General features: G+C 32.3%; 1 protein-coding gene across 1 annotated transcript in view; it reads right to left on the bottom strand.

Moving 5' to 3' along the window:
* COL11A1 (collagen type XI alpha 1 chain) overlaps positions 1-20,877 on the bottom strand; it is a 146,209-nt gene that overhangs the window by 7,042 nt on the left and 118,290 nt on the right. Inside the window, exons 50-58 of the mRNA XM_019630455.1 lie at positions 13,805-13,858; positions 13,567-13,674; positions 13,036-13,089; positions 6,599-6,652; positions 5,604-5,711; positions 5,069-5,122; positions 4,930-4,965; positions 4,793-4,846; positions 3,055-3,304 (exon numbers count right to left, since the gene is read on the bottom strand). Coding sequence (XP_019486000.1) covers positions 3,055-3,304; positions 4,793-4,846; positions 4,930-4,965; positions 5,069-5,122; positions 5,604-5,711; positions 6,599-6,652; positions 13,036-13,089; positions 13,567-13,674; positions 13,805-13,858 — 772 coding nt within the window. The remainder of the gene's footprint in view (positions 1-3,054; positions 3,305-4,792; positions 4,847-4,929; positions 4,966-5,068; positions 5,123-5,603; positions 5,712-6,598; positions 6,653-13,035; positions 13,090-13,566; positions 13,675-13,804; positions 13,859-20,877) is intronic.

Raw genomic sequence — 20,877 nt, 5'->3', positions numbered from 1 at the left:
TAATTTGGTGTTAGGTGAGTAAAAATGGTAAGGGAGTAACACAAAGTTATTCTTGAAATAATTGGCAATGTGGTTTTCGTTAAGAATTATTGGGAGTCAGAATTGATACATGTGATGATTACTTTGCTTCCCTCCTATCATTTTTCACACTGCCACTTCATTTCAAATATTAATTTGAATTATGTCAACCTTCTGGTTACGAGCTTTTAACATTTTAAGAGCTTCCTTTGCTTAACACCAAAATATATTATTTAACAAAAACATTTACAATTTTTCTGTTCGCACCATTAACAAATTCACATCTGGAACAAACTAAAATTCTCAGGAAAAAAATATACAAGAAAATAAAAAGCATCCAAGATTTTAACAACCAGGGTAACCACTCTTTTTTTTTTTTTTTAATTCCAAATCTTGTTTTTTGGATTTTTTTTAAAGGTTTTATTGGGAAATTGGAAAGGGGAACAGCATTGGGGAATCAGGGAAGGGGAACAGACAAGTTACTGTCTTTTTGTTCTTCAGTCTAGTTGTGGAGGATGTCGCTTCACTGGCCCCCATGTGGGATCCGAACAGGGGACCTGCTGCTCAGAGCTGGCATCCCAAGTGAACTCTTAACCAATGCGCCACTCGGCTGGCCTGAGGATAATCACTCCTAATCTTTGATATTTCTTATGGTTTTTAGGACTATATAATTCTGAATTATACATTAAGCATTATTTTTATATTCCTTTATTCAGTTAAGGTTGTCATTATTCTTTCAAATAACATTAGATTCATTACTAAGATAACTTTGTTCAATAAATTCAGTATATTATGGACACTATGTTCAATATATCTCTAATTTATTTATTTCTTATTTCTACTGTCGCATCCTTAAATCAGGCCACCATAATCTCTTGCCTAGATGAGTTTAACAGCTTCTGAGCCAGTCTCCTTTGATTCATCTTGCTTCCTTCCATATCACTTCAATTCATGTTCCATTTTGCTCACTATTGTTCAGCCAGAGGCCTTTCAATTCCTTGAAGACACCAAGACCTTGTCATCTTCAATGCTTTGCAAATGTCCCATGTCCTCGGCCAGGAATACTCCTTTGATTCTTTGCATGACTGGCTATCTCTTTAAAGTTTTAGTGTTTCAGCTTAAATGTCATCTTCTCTAATATTAGCATTCTATTTATCCAAAAATGAAATCATCCTTTAGTTAAATACCCATTTTTTCATAGTAGCTGTCATAATATGCTATTATTAATACTTAGAGTTTTCTCATCTCCGTGATTAGACAATAGTAGCTGAAGGGCATTGTTCCTCATGCTTATCTGTTAATCTCTGCATGAAGAATAGTGCCTGACACCACTAAATAAATATATAAATGAATATAATACTAATAATTAACACATTAAAGAATTAATAAAGTAGTTATTCTATGGAAAACACAGGGATATATAGTCCAGAGTGAGCTTTCCATTCCCAAAATTTACAAAAGTTTTCTGAACTGCTCAGGTTCTCATGAATCATATGTTTGTTTATGTGATCTTTTCCATTTGATTTTCAATTATATGATTACCTTAGCTAGATTAGAAGTCTGAGTTATTTTCTTTATGAAGCACTGAATTAATATTGAACTAAACATACCTTTTTAAACAAACATATTGTGAATTTGAAAACCTTGGATATCAGTTTGTATAGAGCCATTAATAAATACCTGTTTTTGCTTTAACAGGCTGACATGCTTCCTTTAAGGTGGCAGCTGTTTCTGAATCACATTAAACCTTTCTATATGTACTGAGATATTTAGCTTTTCTATATGTACTGAGATATTTAGCTTTCAGTCATAACAATAATTATATGATTAATAGTGCAAAATAACATTGTTCCAAAAGGTATTTCCACATAAAGTGGGGGATTTAAAATTAGATAAAAACTGCCTCTTGTGCTCACAATGGGCCGAGTTCAGGGAAGGTCAGTCAAGGAAGCTGGGGCTGGGCCTGACCGCGCTTCATCTGGAGAGGAATTCAGTTGAGATTAACTGAAAACCCTACAGAATAAATACAACATTTAGCAAAAAGCCTTTTTAGAGGATATAAAATTGAAATATAGAATATGAATATGGTTAATTCAGGTTCTTGTCATTTAAATTGTTGTTCCTGATATACTTCTGGGTATTCTCCCTCCCCTTCAACCATATCAGCAGGCTTATTATTTAAAAACAGACAAACAAAAAGCAATAATGATTGGCTAGGAGTTTTCTTAAACTAGGGACGCATAGCCTGTCTAATCAAAAGGAACTACAGACAACATTCTGTTACACATGTGAAGTAATGGAGACTGAAAGAAGTTGAAATAAACTTTGAGCCAAACGTGAAAAACAAACAAACAAACAAACAAAAAACTGCCTCTTGTTAGTTGGGTAATTGTGTGAGTTCAGTCAATTAACTTAGGATAGTTGAAACTGTTTCCTTCTTAGAATGGGTATGTAAAGGCTTTGTCAATAGTAGGTATGATAAATTATCCTGATTATTACAAATAAATTGTTCATAATTGTTCTGGTTATTTGTGGATCAATGAAACAGCTTTTTACTCCAAGCTATCCTAATTCTTAAATATTCTGTTCACCCAATCATTGCTAAACTAATGGATCAAATATGATTCAGTTATGCTATTTAATCATGTTAATTTTACTCATATTAATATAAACTAAGTTGGGATATAGGGTATAAATACTCATATATAGTAATACGCACAAATGTGTGCACACATAAAACCCATTCTATGATAGTTATTACAAGGCAAAATGCATTTTTGTTATCTGTAATCATTCAAAAATGATCTTGTCATAATTTAATGAAACTTTATTTAACAGACACGGATTTTCCAAAGTAGACCTTGCATTATGCAGTGTAAATGACTTTTTCTATCTATAAGATTGGAATTAATCATCATTTGCTGTAGTTTTATTTGGAGACTGTATTAAACATTTAACTAGAATTAATGAGCTGACAGTGCACCTCAGTAACTTAGAGGCTCGGTACATTTGCTTTGTCATGTATTATTAACATACCATCTGGAAAGTCAGGATGGCTGAGTTGCAGATCTTTGCAAGTTCGGGCTGGGTTGGTCTGAGTGCCCATTGGAAACTTCATATGCTCGATGTCTTGTTTCAGGGAATTGAGGGAACCAAATATTTCCTCCATTCCATCTGAGTAATCAAGAATATTATCACCTGCATCTGCTTGCATACTTTCAGTATGTCTTCTTGTTTTTTTGGGTGACAAGATTGGTAAAGGCTGAATGACTTCACCAGGTGGGCCCTGTAAAAGAGATGATGTGCATATAAATGTTTCCTATGGTAAAATGTTCTGCAGATTTTATTACTGGTTATGGCATAAGAAATTATAGTTGGCTTAACTTTTCAGTGTTTTCCCTATGTTCAATATCTATACATTATAAAATTTGTAAATTCTTTTAAAAAATCTAGTGGAGATATTCAAGTAGCACACAAATCAGATGATTTCAGGACCTTTTTCTGTACAAGTAATATAGTACAGATTTGCATGGACATGTTATATGCATTGCTTTCTTATTCATTAGACCACATTTACATGCCTTAAATTCACAACTAGATTTTAGTTTCTGAAGATTAAGAAGCCATTCAAGTTCCTTGTGATATCTAATGAGTTGTCCACTATGCTTGATAATAATTTATATTATGATACATTACACTTTTAAAAATACACATTACCTTATTTCAAGTATTTATAATTTAAGTCTTTATAAATTAACAAACTTACAAGAAATGTAACCAGACAAGAATGTACATATGTGTAAGAGTAGAATTACACTAAATAGTTAATCCATACTGCTATGGGTTCAAGTGTGTCCCACAAAAACTCACATGTAGAAGTGCACAGCCCTAGTACCTCAGAATAATACTTTATTTGGAAATGGGCTCCCTGTAGATATAATTAGTTAAGTAAATATGAGGGTATTAAGGTGGACCCTATTCCAATATGACTGGAATCCTTGTAAACAGGGAAAATGTGGGCACAGAGACAAGCATAGACAGAAGAGGATCTGAACCCACACAGGAGAAGACCGCCATAGACAAGCCAAGCAGACAGGCGTCAAACATATCTTTCCCCCACAGCCCTTAGAAGGAACCCATGCTGCTGACACTTTCATCTAGGACTTTTGGCTTCTAGAACTGTTAGACAATACATTTCTGCTATTTAAGCCACCTAGTTTATGGTGATTTGTTAGGGCATCCCTAGCACACTAATACACATAGAGTTTGAAAATAAGCTCCAGGCAGGAGACTAAAGTTTTTCACATGGATCTATCACTTAATAGCTCTGTGAAGCCTGAAAAATGTCAGCATTGATAAGTGGTAGTTATTAGTATTGCTTTTATTATTATCATTATATGCAGTAGGAAAAAAATGCCTAGCATCTGAACTCTTTTTCTTTATTCCTAGTGTCAGATATAAATGTATCTTTGTGGCATACAATCAGTTACTGTCATGAAAATGTGACATAAAAAATATGATTTTCTTGAAAAACTAATAAGAACAAGTTATCATAATATATAATTGAGGTATCTTTATATTCAAAGAGTGAGACTGAGTAAAAGGCACGTCTCGGCATGCAGACCTGAGTACTTAATTAATGTAGTTGCTATTTCCTGGAAAATCAGCACTTTGACAGAATGTGTCTTTTCATCCTTCTTATAAATTCAGGGAAGTCACTGGCTGTCTTAGAACGCTAATTTCCAGAACATCACGTCTGTGACCATGCACTTACCGGAGGCCCAGGAGGCCCTGGAAGACCGCTGTCACCCTTTTGGCCAGCAGGTCCCTGTTAAAAAGAAAAAGGAACAACATTAAGTAGAGAACAAGTCTTCCCTGAAACATTAAAATGCCAAAGGGAAAGGTACTTACAGAAGAGCCTTTGTTACCCTTTGGACCTTGAGGACCCTAGAAAATGCAAAATCAAGTTACACATAAAAATATGGAGAATTTGTGTCTCTTCGGTATATTTATAAGCGTACTTTACAAAATTCTTTTTTCTTGTACTTACTGGTAAGCCTGGAGGACCAGGTGGACCAATGGGACCAGAAGGACCTGGAATTCCCTATGGAGAAAATCATTCAAATCAAAGAGTTTTTCTCAGCTATTCCATTTTTGTGTTTTTAGTAATGCACATTGCAAAATTTATAGAACGCAAAAATACATGAGAATAGTCTAAAATTTTCCATTGTGAATCTTAAAAAATAACTTTGCAAGATAATATATATTTTTTAAATTTTGCTTCAATGTCTATATATATTTATATTCCTGCAGCCTTCAGGATAATGATATACATGTGTTAGGGAGTCAATAAATGTTTGTGCAATTAACTATTGAACAGTAATTTTTGTGATTTTAACTGAAGTCATATATTTTTAATTTATTTAGTCTTAGGCTATGTAAATTTCCCTTTGAAAACATCATTGACTTAAGGAAGTTAAAATAAAGATGCTGTAAATCATTTCCTTGTTCAAGTTTAAGGAAATGTGTGCAGGTGTCTGTGTGTGTATGATAGGGAAGGAGTAGGAAAATAGATCTTTCCTCACCCCATCGCCCTTTGCTCCTGGAGATCCTTGAGTTCCAGGGAGTCCTCTGTCACCCTTCTCACCTTGCTCTCCTGGAGGCCCAATCAAGCCTATTAAACCAGGATGTCCCTTTGGAAGGCAGAAAAAAGAATATATCAATATATAAATTACAACCATATATTAAATTTTAGTCATAACAGAATTGTATATTAAATTTATGAAACATAAAAGTAAAAAATTAGATTAAAAAACTAAACTTTCTGAATAGACTATAGGATTAAGAGCCTCTTTCCTCACCTAAGAGGATCATTTACTGCTTATATTAAGTGAGACCTTTACTTAGTGTTGAGAGTATTATGGAACAAAGTGCTTTCTAAAAATATCATCTGCAGTGTTTCATTTATTTAAAGGGAATTCCCTCAACTTAAAGACCAGTAATAACCATTTGTAATATTAGTAAAATGAACAAATGAAATTCATTGTTTTAATAAGCATCTTATTTTATAGGAAATAATTTCTATTCTTCAGAGAACTTGCAGACTTTAAGAAACATTTGGAGGCTTAAAAGTAATCCAAAAAAATTAATGCCATTCTAAAAAAAGGATTTCTTCCTTTAATTATTTGATGCAACTCAGTATACATGGTGGGAAATAAAATTACTATTTGAAAGTTATTCTAGTTTAAATTCTTTATTTTCATGTTTAAAAACACTTCTTATAAAAATAGGCATTTTGTTTATTTTCTGTTTAGTTATTTTAGTATAAACATAAGCTTTCTCCATTAGGTTCCTACAGGGGACAATGAGAAAATATAACACTGGTCTGGTACATTTTTCACTATTTGTATAATTTATTTTTTCTAAATTCATCTGGGAAGCTAAAGATTGATAGCTTTTTCTTAGGTTAGAATGACAAAGATATTCTATGAAATTTCCTTTTGAGTGATTTTAACCTGCAAAATTATTGCCTCTTATTAAGTTTTATCAAAATTATAATAACACAATCTTTTATTCTCACCTTCTCTCCCTTGGAGCCGGGGTCACCTTTGAGACCTGGTAATCCAGGAGGTCCCTAAATAATGAGAAATAATAAACATGCATAAAGTAGGTATAGTGAGAAATAATAAACATGCTTAAAGTAGGTATGAATTATAGAATCATATTGCTATATATAAACAGGGCAAGTTTGGTATCGGTAATATGATAAAGTTAGAAAATAATCAGTAATGATCAGTGTTTATTTTTCAAGATTCTAAATAATTTTGTGTGTTTAAAACTACATGGTTTAATATTTAACCATAAAAATAAAATATAACAATGATAATTTTGATTAAATGAATATGAAGTCAGAAATATAACATGATTTTTCAGTTGAGGAGAAAGGATAAATTTTTAATTACACTAATTTTAGAAGAAGGTGTTTCAAAATTATATATCCAGTCAATCAAACACTTTGGTCCTAAACTCAAATTCGAAGGTTAATTTTTTCCAGTAAAAAATTTTTTAAAAGCTTCAATACACTTTTGACAGTCAACTGACCTTTGATAACTACTTCTCCTAAGTAAGCTCCCAAGATAATATATATTTTTAAAATTATTTTTTCAGTTACAGCTGATGTTCAATATTATTTTACATTAGTTTCAGGTGTACAGAATAAGGGTTAGACATTTATAGAATTTATGCAATGCTTCCCCCTCATTAGTCTAGTACCCACCTGGCATGATACATAGTTGTTGCAACATTATGAACTGTATTCTCTGTGCTGTACTTTACATCCTGTGACTGTTTTGTAACTACAAATTTGTATCGCTTAACCTCTTCATCTTTTCCACCCAGCTCCCGAAGCTCCTCTCCTCTGGCAACCATCAGTTTGTTCTCTGTATCTATGAGTCTGTTTCTGTTTTGTTAGTTCATTTATTTTGTTCTTTAGATTCCACATATAAGTGAGATCATATGGTATTTGTCTTTCTCTGACTTATTTCACTTAGTATAATATCCTCTAGGTCCATCTATGTTGTTGTAAATGGTAAGATTTCATTCTTTCTTATGACTGAGTAATGTTCCATTGTATACATGTACCACATCTTTATCCAATCATCTATTGATGAGTACTTGGGTTGCTTCTATACCAAGATAATATTTTTAGCTGTAATTCCTGAGTTGAATCTCTTATCTAAATGATTTGTAAATTTAATAATAAGGTAATTTACTTTTTCATATAGTCCTATCTTTTAATAATTTAACCTTTTTCATAGTCCAAGGTTATGACATTTATGCATTTATACTAACTTATATTTTCATGAAAATTGTGGCATGACTTTAGCAACTCTTAGTCCTGATCCCTACCCATGAAAATACTTATATTGATGGTTTTATAACAAACATTTTTATATAAAAATCTGTATACTCCAAATTGAAGGCAATGCAAAATAAGATCCTTGTTCTGAAATTACAAGTGAAACTATGCAGGCAACGGATTCTGTCAGAAGTGTAACTGACACTAAAAGATGGTTTGTAAGTATGTGATTGATGAAATGGGGCCAAGATCATGCTATAAAATGTAGGTCACTGCTGCTTGTAGCAAAGTAAGGCATCAAGAAACAAAGACAAAATATTCATATGGTTTCTCTATGAGTTCAATTTATATAAATTGAACTGAATTATTTGAATTATAATTTAAATAATTATTTTAAACATGTCAATTAGAAAGGAAATTGTTTCAACTTTTACCCAGCTATATTATCATGAGTCTTCACTACTGTGTCTTCTACACAGCTACCATGAATAACGATTTTTGTCTTCTACCTGGATACTTTAAGGCTTCAGTATGAAAGGGCACATTAAGTCCCAGTCCATCACTTTTATGAATTTAAAGTTTTAAGGGCCATGGTTCTGATCCAAGCAGCATGAGGTAATATGAAAAGAATGGGTTCAGAACAGAATAGACTTGAAACAGAAGCCAGCCTCTCGTATTAGCAACTTAAATTAGCTAATAATAGAGCTTTGGGTTGCGCATCTAATTCCTATGTCATGGATTGCTATGAGATGGAGTAGATGAGCCCTTTCCACTCCACTCTTAAACCTAGTCCTCAAACTGAATTCCTGAACATCAGGGGAAAGTTAGAACAGTAACATTATTCTTACAAGTTAGTCCTGTGTAATGACAGTATTTTGGGCTATTGTTAGATACATTTATATTTGTTTCAATTCATGAACAAATTTGAAATTCTGTAAGCATTGATATAACAGTGGCAATTTCCCATATCTTTCCATTAAGAATAGACAGAAATTATTTTCATAAAAGGTATGTGCAATTTTAAATGGAAACACCCTTAATAATATTCCTCTAATAAGGAGGAAATTATTAATGCTCAGATGTAAATTGATGTCAATCAGTTTAGATTCTTTTTTGTATAAAACAACCAGGCACTTTGTTAAATCTCTGACAGACAAAAAGGAGATGATAAAGAAATTACCAAGTTCATTTTCAGGTATCAGCTAAGGCTGGGTTTTAACTCTGGACTTTCATCTAGTTTCCTAATACCCTGTCCTAGTAGATCTCAAAGTGTGGTCCTCAGACCAGGAGCATTAGCATCATCTGTGAATTTATTAGTGAAGCAAATACTTAGGCCTCATCCAGCAAACTGTATCTGAAATTCTGGAGTTAGAGATCAGCAATCTGTTTTACAGGTTCGATACTCATTAAGGTTTGAGAAACATGGCTCTGTGACTTTAGATCCCAAATCCAGTTAAATCAATATATAAAATCAGAACAGAATAAAGGATCTCGGTTATGTTAAAATGAAAACATTGCTTATTTAGTCACGCTAGTTTAATCATTTTAAAGTTAAGAGAATATATTTTGTATCTACTTTCTTCTGATCCCATCAGTGAATCATCATTTAGGAAAATAACATTGCCCAGGAGCACATTAAAAAAGAAATAATATAAATGAGTAATGGAAACAAATAATTTCTTGAGGTCATGTCACCATCAGGATAGATACCAAAGACTTCATATTAGGACAAAATGGAGTACAAAAGCATGAAAAAGTAGTTATAATAAAATAAAAATGTGGTTGCATGAAAGAACCAGTAACAGAAACCATTTAAGAATATTGGTTAAAATTGAAACACGTCAGTTAAAAGTAAATACATTCTTTAGATTGAAGAGGCCAGGTTTTCTTCCTTCACTGCTCATATTATATTCAAACTCTTTCAGAAATGAATATACTTTATTGAAATTTGGTTGTAAGTGGGAAAACGGATAGGGGTGTTGTTTGCTGGGCATCGATATTTTAATCACTGCTTCATTCAGTCTCAAATCGACCACTCATCAGTTGGGTAATCTTGGATCTATTACTTATTATTTCTGAGCTTTATTTATAAAAGTATTCTAATAATAACAACTGTGTCATAGTATTGTGATAATGAAAGGAAAAACAGGCTTACAAAAACATTGCATAAACAGTGAAGTATAATGTTAATGTTAATTATTATCATTCATTTTTGATATTTAATCAGCATTCTCATCACATTCTAATAGTACAAGCTAAAATGGCAAAAAAAGAAGAAATACTAGGAATTCTAATTGCTCAGGCTTAATGAGAAATATGCTAGACATTATTTGCGTTGCTAATGAATTTTAAATCATTTCTATAAATATTATTCATGAAGGAGTTAGAGGAAATGATGATTAATTCCTCTATGTTACTAATCTCTTATGAAATTTTGACCTAAGGAGAAATTTCCCAAGCAAAATCAGGTTCTTATCATTTTCATCAGTTGGAAATAGAAATTGGTAAAGTTATGATATTAATAGTATTTATAAATAACCTTCTGAACCTGGAACATATCAAAAATATTAACTCTGCATATAAAAATGTTATTCCAAGTATACATATTTTTTATTCCCCCTTTAGGATACTGTAAATTGAAAAACTCTAGGGAAATACATAATTCATAAGTAATAAAGCAAAAAGGAAAGCAGGGATGATACATTCTTAAGTGTCCAGAATACACAATCAAACATTTTCCCCTGCAGAATTATGCTTTAACAGAATATTTGCTTTGATATACATCTCAAAACTCTAATGCATTAAAGTTTAAAGAAACTCCAGATCCTACACTTTATTCAGAATGCAATATTGTGGAATAATATTTAAATTGGTGAAAAGCAGATGCTTTGCTGTTTAAACCTGCTTAATCATTATGGAATGCTACCTATCTCAACCTTGTTTACAGATAGTTTAAATGCAGCATTCAAAAAATCAAACCGCAATGTGGTAATCCACCCTACCATTTACTCAGGCATTTATGGTTTGAAAAATAAATCTATCAGATCTTTTATTTATCAGTATGTGAAAAGAAGGAATGTATGATAATACTAAGGTAAACTTGTCCAAAGATAAACACTGAACAATTTTTTGTCTACGTTGGAACAAACAGATTCCTAATATGAGAGAATATAAAACAAAGCAAAAATACAAGCTTAAAACTTAAAACAGGTGCTAATCCTATCTTCAAAAACAAACATAAATTCATTTATTTAAACTGCATGACATCCCATAGCAGATGCTACTAACGTTCTCATTTTACAGATGAGGAACCTAAAGCTTAAAAAAATTGAACTTTCCTAAAGTCATTCAGGAAGCCAGTGGTAGTGCTTGTTTTTGAAACCAGGGAGCTTGGCTTGAGAGTCAATGACTTTAACTAGTAAGCATGATATGTACCTTCTTGCTCTGATCTCAAATTACCTACTAAAATACAATTTTGTTAGCTGAGTTTGAAAGATCATTAAATTGCCATAAATAACTTCTTGAAGATGACTTCTCCACCCATCCTCACTTCATGAGGACCAAGTAGCAATCTCATTAAAATTAGATATCACAGTCAAACTATTTGACACTATGGAAAAGCTACACTATGTACTTAAGACAAGCAGCCGGAGAAAGGAATGGCACTCGTGATCCTTTTCACTTCGCTCTGCCTGAAAGGGTTGTTCAGCCCCTCGCTCTGTAAACTCATATTTACCTAAGAGTCAGAAATATAAACTTTTGCTGGTCAGAATCAGGTGGTATGTCTGATGGTTTTATTTTTAATATTAGTCCAAGGAAATCTCCAGCATGTTTTTTATTTCTTCTGGAGAAAGGTCAGAATACTTATTGGAAAATCTGAAATAACAAGAAAAATAATCTCTGGCAAATTTTAGAGTGACATTAAGGCGAAGTACTTTCTTTTTCCAGGCTGACTCTGTACAGTTAGGAGTTTACCATATTTAAGGAGAATATTCCTGAACAATGGAGCTGATCTGCTTTAGCCAGGCCACTGTTCCAATGCTGATGGGGTCATGTGCAGATCTGATCATCTCTGGCTAGAACTCACTCAAAATTTGATAACTTGTATCCAGTTACTAAAAAGTGATCTTTAACTTTTCAGTGAAAGTTAAAAAAATAATCTTTGTAACACTTATGAAATATTTTGTATGTTAGAGAAAATTTCAGTGACATTTTTACTAAAAGGAATGGCCAAAATTACTCCTGAATAATTAAGATTATGAATTCCCATTTTGATGGCTTTCTGAGTACAGATCTATCTCTAACAATGAATATATTCATAATAAGCAGTATTTTTATAAAATTTAAGTTACTATACGAAGGAACTTAACTATTTAAGTCAATATGCATCACATAGCATAGTGCTGTGTGTTTCGTTTGCTGCTTGGATTAATCCCTTTATACATAACTATTTTTGGACAATGAAGTTCAAATATCTCTGCCATAAAAGAATTTGTCACCTAATAAGCAGTACTTTTAGGGTGAGACCTGGCTCCTCCTTTTCTGCCCAAATTCTGTAGTGAGGATAGATCGCCTTGGCTCCCACAGTGAACTCCATCTCTGAACACTATGCTGGTCAACTACACGCTATATTGCATTTGTCAAGCATGGTGTTTGCACACAGAGCATACGATAGTAACCAAGCTTCGGTGTTGTAATAATTAGGCCTTTCTTCTCTAATGGGGGAAGGGTTTGAGTATTTTATCTTGCAGCCTGCACAACTCACAAAGAGAACAATTTATTTGGTGAAGGAATCACTGCATGCCTGTGCCAACGTTATTCTTTTAAATGAAGTGCCAGGAAACTAAGTGCAATTGCACGCACTTGGGGGAACTGTCCACATTTGGAAAAGAGCTGGCTGGGCCATTAGTGGCATTTTCTTCAGAGTGGAAATATATTTTTCATCCAAAGGACAGAAGAAAGATCTTCTGATCAAGGGGCATATTTTCCAACTATCAGTTAGGATTATTTTCTTCTTTTTAGGTCTGAGTGATACACTTCTTTGAATATTGTACAAAATATAAACCAACTGGTAAGATACAATTTCAGGAATTCTAGCTTATAAACTGTTTTGTTCCTGGAATTCTTCCTTTCTAAACAACAGAAAAGATGCTACTCACCAGCGGACCCGGGGGCCCGTCCTGGCCTGCAGCTCCAGGGAGCCCTTGTTCTCCCTATGAAAAATAAACACGATTAATGTGTTTAAATGAACAAACGCACACATATTTCTTTTTTATTTTAATTTTGGAAAGGCAAAAGGAAAGAAAGCAAACATCATCTATGAATTCCACAACATGGATACCGTCTACAACTATGTATTGCAAGCAGTTTTGAGTCTCTTTACTTTGTATTTGTGTGCATACACATACACACAATATGCACATATGGGTTCATGTATAAACATTTTACCTCTTCGAAATTTTAGGATTTAGTCTTCTACCCTGCCATTATAAATTAGAATTTCACCATGAATTTGTTAAATAAATGACTCACTTCAACATTTTAAGACTTTATTATATCACCTTTCCTAAATTCTTATAAAACATCAACACTATAATTTATGAAATGATACTGACATTTTCACTTATAATTTTTTTAGAAATAAAACGTTATTTTCAACATGTCTCTTTTTGTTCAGTACAGATGCTCACCACAGGGCCAGGGATTCCCCGAAGACCCTCCGGACCAGGCTTTCCGGCAGGTCCCTGAGGACCAACTGGACCAGTTTTTCCAGAAGGACCTTCAGCACCTGCTTCTCCCTGTTGTAAAATACAACATGCGCAACGTTAGTGGCGAGGAGAGACATTTTGTTATTTTATTGGAAGTATTAATATAGATGTGCAATGCATGCATCAGCGTTTCACACAATACCTATGAAACATATTTTACCTTGGCACCTTTTTCACCTTGTCTTCCTTCTGCACCTGCAGCACCAGGAGGACCCTGTAAACATAAAATCACATTTAAAATATATATTGCATATTAAAGTAAGGTAACTGAGGATTTATTTACAAATACCCCAGTTTAATTTATAATAAATCCTAATAAAGGGTGGCTTTCTATAGCTATTGAGTTTAAAATGCAATGAGAAAAATCAAAACCCTTTTTATATAGAAACTTTCAGTCAGAATATTAAAAATAAAGTACAGATTGAATAGAATACAGATAATCACATAATATCAATGTAAGGAAACACTAAAGATAACATTTTTAAAGAAATACTGATAACTTTGTCATCCTTAGCATGTTAAATACTTAAATATCCTTTATTATGTTTTACAATTAGGAATTAGTTGAATGTATTAAATTTCACTTTCATCTTGATATGTTTGAAGCCTGGCTCCTTTCTTAATCTGAGAACATCCGTATGCATCCTTAGAGGATCGTGTTTGACCAGCACAGCACAACATTTAAAATCTTGACAGTAAACAGACATTGTATTTTCATTTTCTGGAACTATGTAATTCACATAAATAAGTATCATAAAAAACAGTATCACTTTTTAAAACCTAGTATTATTATAGAACAAAGGAAGAAAAAAAATATGTCATCCAAAGGTTAAGAGGCTGTCTCAGCATTCGCATGGCTTTTGTATAGCTGCATGGTTTGCTATGGAGAAACGCTAGTTATTATACTTATACATATAGTAAAGCTATTCATAATATTATTCCATATATATATATACATATGCATGCATATATATATACATACATACACATACACACGTATACACACACATACATAAATATATATATATATATATACATATGTATATTTCTATCTTTGCAAGGTATCTGTTTCCCTAATGTCCTCTTTTATTTGCTGTGTGACTTTTAATATATTAGTATTTCTGAACTTTAGTTCTTTTATCCATAAAATGTTATCAGTAAGAATTCTCTTTTATAGACTTGTTAAATTTAAATAATATAACATGTGTAAAAGTATATGGGGAGCTTTCCAGTGTAGCAGAGTCACGTACAGGTATTAAATCTGATGCTTCAGAACGTACAGCCTGGACTCAGGCTGCCTGGCTTCATCCTGGCTCTGCCACTAATTAGCTCTGTGACCTTTGGCAAGTTACACACCCTGTCAGTGCATCAGCTTCCTTCTCCACAAAATAGGACTAGTAACAGCAGCCAGCTCCCAGAGTCATCAAGAGAAGCCAAACATCTGTGTTGACAAATGTAAATGGACCTAAAAACTGCAAATATTAGCTATTGTTATTATCATTACTAAAATTATTAGATATTATTATTCTACATTAAAATATTTTACCTATGCTTTTCACCATATTGGCAACCTAAGAGTCAGGTCCAACAAAATAGACTCTCAAAATACATTTGTAGACACCATGTCAACAAATTACTTATTCCATACATGCTGTTTATAATATCTCAAAAATATAAATTCCATGTTTGAAGTTGCTCTAACTGGAAAATTTAAAGGTGGCTAAAACTTTGTTATATGATATGATCCTGTAATATATAATCAGGTCTTGAAATCTGATATTCATATTTCCTTCTTACATTTACATAGTCGTGTGTGAAATATAGAACTTTACATTTCTGAACCTTGTAGCAAAATAAAATAGACAAGAATTACTTATATTACATAACATATGATATTCAAGGTATCAAAGAAAATCATTCTTCAAGGTAGAAATCAGATATTATAATACCTGTTATATTTACATTTTGTTCCTAATAATTATACTGGGTCCTCGATATTTTCACTTTTGGCATTTCATAGAAACCTTTCAAATCAACACAAGCAGGGCACTGGGTTTGATAACCCAATAAGTAAGAGTGCATTTTAGCCTATAGAGCTACACAATATATATTCATAATAAACTTATTCTAAGACATATAAAATTTAGAATTTTGTTATAAAATATTAATGCAGTTCCACTAATTGAATTTTTATAATTACTAAACAAGCATTATATTTCAACCTGATGCTAATAAATCTTCTGCACAAATTCAGACACAAGTACAGAAAGTTTAAAAAGGAAATTTAGTGATCTCTAAGAGATTGCATTCATTTTCCCCCAGACTCTCATTTTCCATTTGTTTACTTCAATTTTTGCAATGACTTGAGCTCAAAATCATGAACTGAGATTGAGGTTGGAGGTTGGGGAGAGTAGTGGAGATGGTGTTAATTGGTGAGAATAAGGTGAGGCAGGAAGATGACTTTCTTTCAGATGCATTATTAATATTCCAATGGTGAGCACAGGCTAGTCTTTCATATGGTCTTCTAAATTCACATTTAAAATGAGTATCAAGCACTTCGTCAAACTCAGAGTGTCGTGAACTCATTTATCTCTGAGAGAGTCAATGAATATATATCATTAGTAATTATTTTCTCAATATCATCACTGCAACTTTATATATTATTAGGTATTCATTGTGCCTCAACCCAAATATAAGAAATGTATAGATTCTGCAGTCTCTTGAGGCACCAGCAATAAATTAACAATAATATATGCATTAAAACTTAAGTGCATCTTTTGAATTTCATTCTATCAATGCAAGAGGATTTCTGTATAGAAGCATAAGCTCCAAATATTTCCTCCTGTTCACATGATGAATCATAAATTATTCTGGTATGATGTTGAAAAGATCAACCTATGCAAAGTGCATAAAACAACCATAATGAATACAATTTGGGGAATAGAAAGTATGAGACTCAACTGGATAGTGGGCTTTTCCTTATTCTATGAAGGTTTCCCTCTACACTAGTGACATGAAGTTATGAGGTCTTAAACTCCAAAGATTGCACGTCCACACATGAACTTAATAGTGTAGAAGATTTATAAATATCTGGCTTAAAAAAAGCAAGCATCAACTGTCTAAAAACATAACAAAAAATATTGCTTTTACTTCAGTGGAGAAAAGAAAATCCAAGTTTGAAGAGCCTAGAGAATTTAAACAAAAGTAAGCTATAATAGTCATAACATTGTGATTCAAATAAAGGGTTTCCCCATCCCAAAAGGTTTCTTCTCTTTTTGAGTGAATGTCTGATGTTTCTCATAGTGAAAATGTATGTTAAGTGGCTTTGCTCTGTTCTTTTTTTCTCCCCATTTTCATTTATTCCTTATATTTTTTTCCAGATAACACAAAAGTTTTAAGAAAAATTAGAATAAAATGAGATAACATAGAGTCAGTGGAACTGTAGCAGATATATATGATGTCAGAGGGGTAGTAGATTGGGGGAGGGGGAGTTATCACTTTGTGAGGGGTGTAAATGTCTAACTATTACATTGTTTTGTATACCTGAAACTAATTAAAACATTTTTTTTTAAAAAAAGACATAACACACTTTTTTTGGTAGGAGAAAAGGATGTTTCCTTTTGGGAGGGGGAACTAATAATGCCTATGGACAAATTCTTATCTTAGTCATTTATTTCTCATGTATCTGTATGTGCAGAGGGTCAAGGACTTAATCTAGTGAACTACTTGCTGTACTTTCATGAAGTGAAGAGTGTTCTGATTGGAAAATTTCTCATAAATCATGACATAATATAATGAGCCTCAGTTACTTCTCCATAGTAGTGACTGTTACATGGAATTTTCCTCGCTATGAGAAAATATCCTCTATATAAAATACATACATTATCCTTTCTTCACAATTCGTACTTTACAATATTATTCTATAATTTACCCATTCTTCCATTATGTGACAATAATTGATGTCTCCCTTACGTGTCAGAAATGTGCTACACATGGAGAATACAAAAAAATAAAAGTGAAACCCTAAGGAGTTCACCAAGTTTAGTTATGAGGGCAGACATCAAAATTATCATATCCAATCTACAAAAATGTACAAAAATGAAATAGTTGTACAAAATGGGTACATTGATCTAGTTTGGCAATAAGGAAAGCGTTCCTAAGAACCCAATCTCTGATTCTGAATCTTTGTATGGGTAGATGTGGGAAGGCTGTTGCCTTCTAACACTTTACCTTCTGATCATTTACATTCATGCATAAAGGCATAGGGATGGGAATATATATTATATATGGATATACTCATATTACACAGATATATACATACACACAGATACTATAGGTATAGATGGATGTAACTTTCTCTAAGTAAGGTAAGCTTTCTCTACTATCAATTAAAAATATCAGTTATTGTTTTAATTTTTTATTGTGAACTTTTGTTTGGCAACATGAGCTGAATGCTTTAAAATTCCATGTAATAAGTGCATTTTCCAGTTATAATGTTTAAGTTATTTTAGTCAGCTCTAAAATTATTTTTCAATAAAACGGCATGGAACTAGCTCTCGGTTTTAAACAGCTATAATGATAACTTGAGTATTAACATTTCATGGCTTATTTACACAAACTACAATCTTCTAGTGCCTGAAGGAAATACACATTTATTCTCAAGTATTACAAACACATGACAATGTACACGTATTACAAATGACAACTTAATTTTCCTACTTGTTCAATAACTGTCAAAATGTTGTTTCTTGGTATCAACACCACTTGCAACATTGTGATCAATATTCTATTAGGAAGGTATGTTTGTAAGATTCACTCATGGAAAAAAGTGATAATACTTTTGAACACATTTCTAGTCATTGTTACTTCTGCAATGAGATATTGTGGCAAAATTCTTATTGGTCTACCCTGCTGTGTCTCCAATGTGGTGAAACTAAGGATAGGAGAAATGTTAACTTCTTCAAAATATATACAAAGCTTGCTTAGATTACCTGTTTAGATGGACTAAAGGCAAATAGATGGTTAAGGCAATTCTGTATTTAATCAAATCATAAGTGTGTAGACCAGATATCATAATTATTGCACAGGAATATGTCCTTGTTTTTTTCATAAAGGTGATATTAAATTGTCTGTTGCATGAAAGACATCGCTGCCTCCTGACTAAACACAAAGGCTGGTGGAGACAGAATTCAGCCCAACAGTTTCAGTTCAGAAAATTCACTCTGAACCATATCCCCTCAGGCACGAGTTCTCTGTGTTCACCCAGTGTATAAACAGAATGACCTCACCTGTGTGGAGTATGTTTAAGTTCCCAAGTACTTCCGTCTCAATGGATTCAGTTTAATCACCTTATTATTTCTCAAACTAGTTTTAAATCCCTGTTATTTGGCAAATCCATGTTATTAAAATTATAGGTGGTCGTAATGAATTTAATGCTCCCCTTTCTGGCAGTACTTCTCATCAGAAATTCTTTTACAATATGTCTTACAAGATTTTACATGAATTCACACCAAAGAATAAATAAAACAATTATGTATCAATTTCAACAGAATCACAGTGTACTGTACTTTAAAAATGTAATTAATATTTAATAGACTTTTGTATGTGTCACCAAGTTAGTTCAGTATTGAGCACTGAAAAACTCTAATGGCAAAGCAAATTCAACAATAAGCAAAACTAAGTTTACTATGAAGTTATGATAAATTTATTGCTAATAAACTTTCATTTTCATTTATATAACTCAGAAGTAGAAACAATATTTTAACCTTTTTTACCTGTATATTTAGTTTAAAGTGTTTATTTCACTTATAAATGATGCCATAATTAGAAATCTATATTTAATTCCTTAAAATAAAAGCATCTACTGGTTGAGCTGCTGATAAACCCAGATATTAGACTTGGTGTTTTAAATATACATCTTATTAATTTAATTTAGTCTTATTTCTAACATTGAAAACTAGGTATTATGCCCAATTCATAAATGAAAAACCTGAGACTCAAAGTAATTAACTTAACTCCACTATTATTTCTAGGTAGCAAAACAAGAATTTGAAACCAGGTCTGTTTGAATCTAGTGCAAGAGCATTTGGACTATTTTTGCAGATAGTAAGCTATAAAGAGTGCCAGTTTATAGGATGAGAAAGACCTAAGTAAATAATTTGTATTTTTCAGCTAAGTCATATTTTCTTAGATTAAGATAGAGCTCTTCACTAAATTAACTAGTTAGGTTGGTTGTAATTTAAAAGAAAGCTAGTGTTAAATCAGAGCAAATGATGATTTGTTTTTAATTTTGGGATGAAATTGGTTGATAAAATTATATAGGTTTCCAGTGTACAATTCTATAATATATCACCTGTACATTGCATTGTGTGTTCACCACCCAAAATCAAATCTCTTTACATTAACATAGTATATTAGACTGCCTTTTAATAATAAGATTGTTGACACTAGAGTAATCTTTCACACCATGAAAAATATATTTTACTCTGGCGAAGAAAATAGATTATTGTGTAAAACAGATAAAGCCAATTAGGCCTGACAGTTTATCCAAATCTAACATAGGACACAATTTAACACACTCTATTAAATGTCTTTCAGGTTAAATGTAATAACGCCACATGTTAAAAAAGGAAAACCTGTGTAATACTTGTTCAGTTGAGCTGACCTAAGGTTGGTTTTTCTGCCCTATCAACATGGATGTAAACAGCTTTATAAACAATGCATAGTCATCACCATTCTCATGTCCTTAATAACTCATGGATACAAAGTTTTCTAATCTTGTTAACAAAGTTACTAGAATGGGTTAAAAGTAGCTCATCATATTTGTATAAATTGTTATTTAAAACGGGAACCAAGAAAATCCCCACATTTTTTGGTGAGATTATTTTTAAATAATTCATAAAAAATCAAAAGGGGAGAACTCCTCTAAAGAACTTTCTAACAACACTAAGGAAAAATATAATATAAGGAGTATCTCTGTATTTTAATATCTTAGTATTTAAATATCTTAGTCTCTTAACATATAAATATATTATTTTCCTACATGGCACTTGCAAATATGGCAACCATCTTTCTCTCAGAGAAATAATTACCACCCTAAATTTTGATTCATCAGTGCCTTAATTTTCTTTATCATGTTTCCCACTTGTGTTTGAAATTAAACATGATTTTAAAGCTTTGTTTTGCATATTATATAAATATTATATATCTTTTCCAGCTCAACATTATATATAT

The sequence above is a fragment of the Hipposideros armiger genome, unplaced genomic scaffold (genome assembly GCF_001890085.2).
Source record: "Hipposideros armiger isolate ML-2016 unplaced genomic scaffold, ASM189008v1 scaffold_915, whole genome shotgun sequence".
Taxonomy (NCBI): domain Eukaryota; kingdom Metazoa; phylum Chordata; class Mammalia; order Chiroptera; family Hipposideridae; genus Hipposideros; species Hipposideros armiger.
This window is presented reverse-complemented; position numbering and strand designations above follow the sequence as displayed.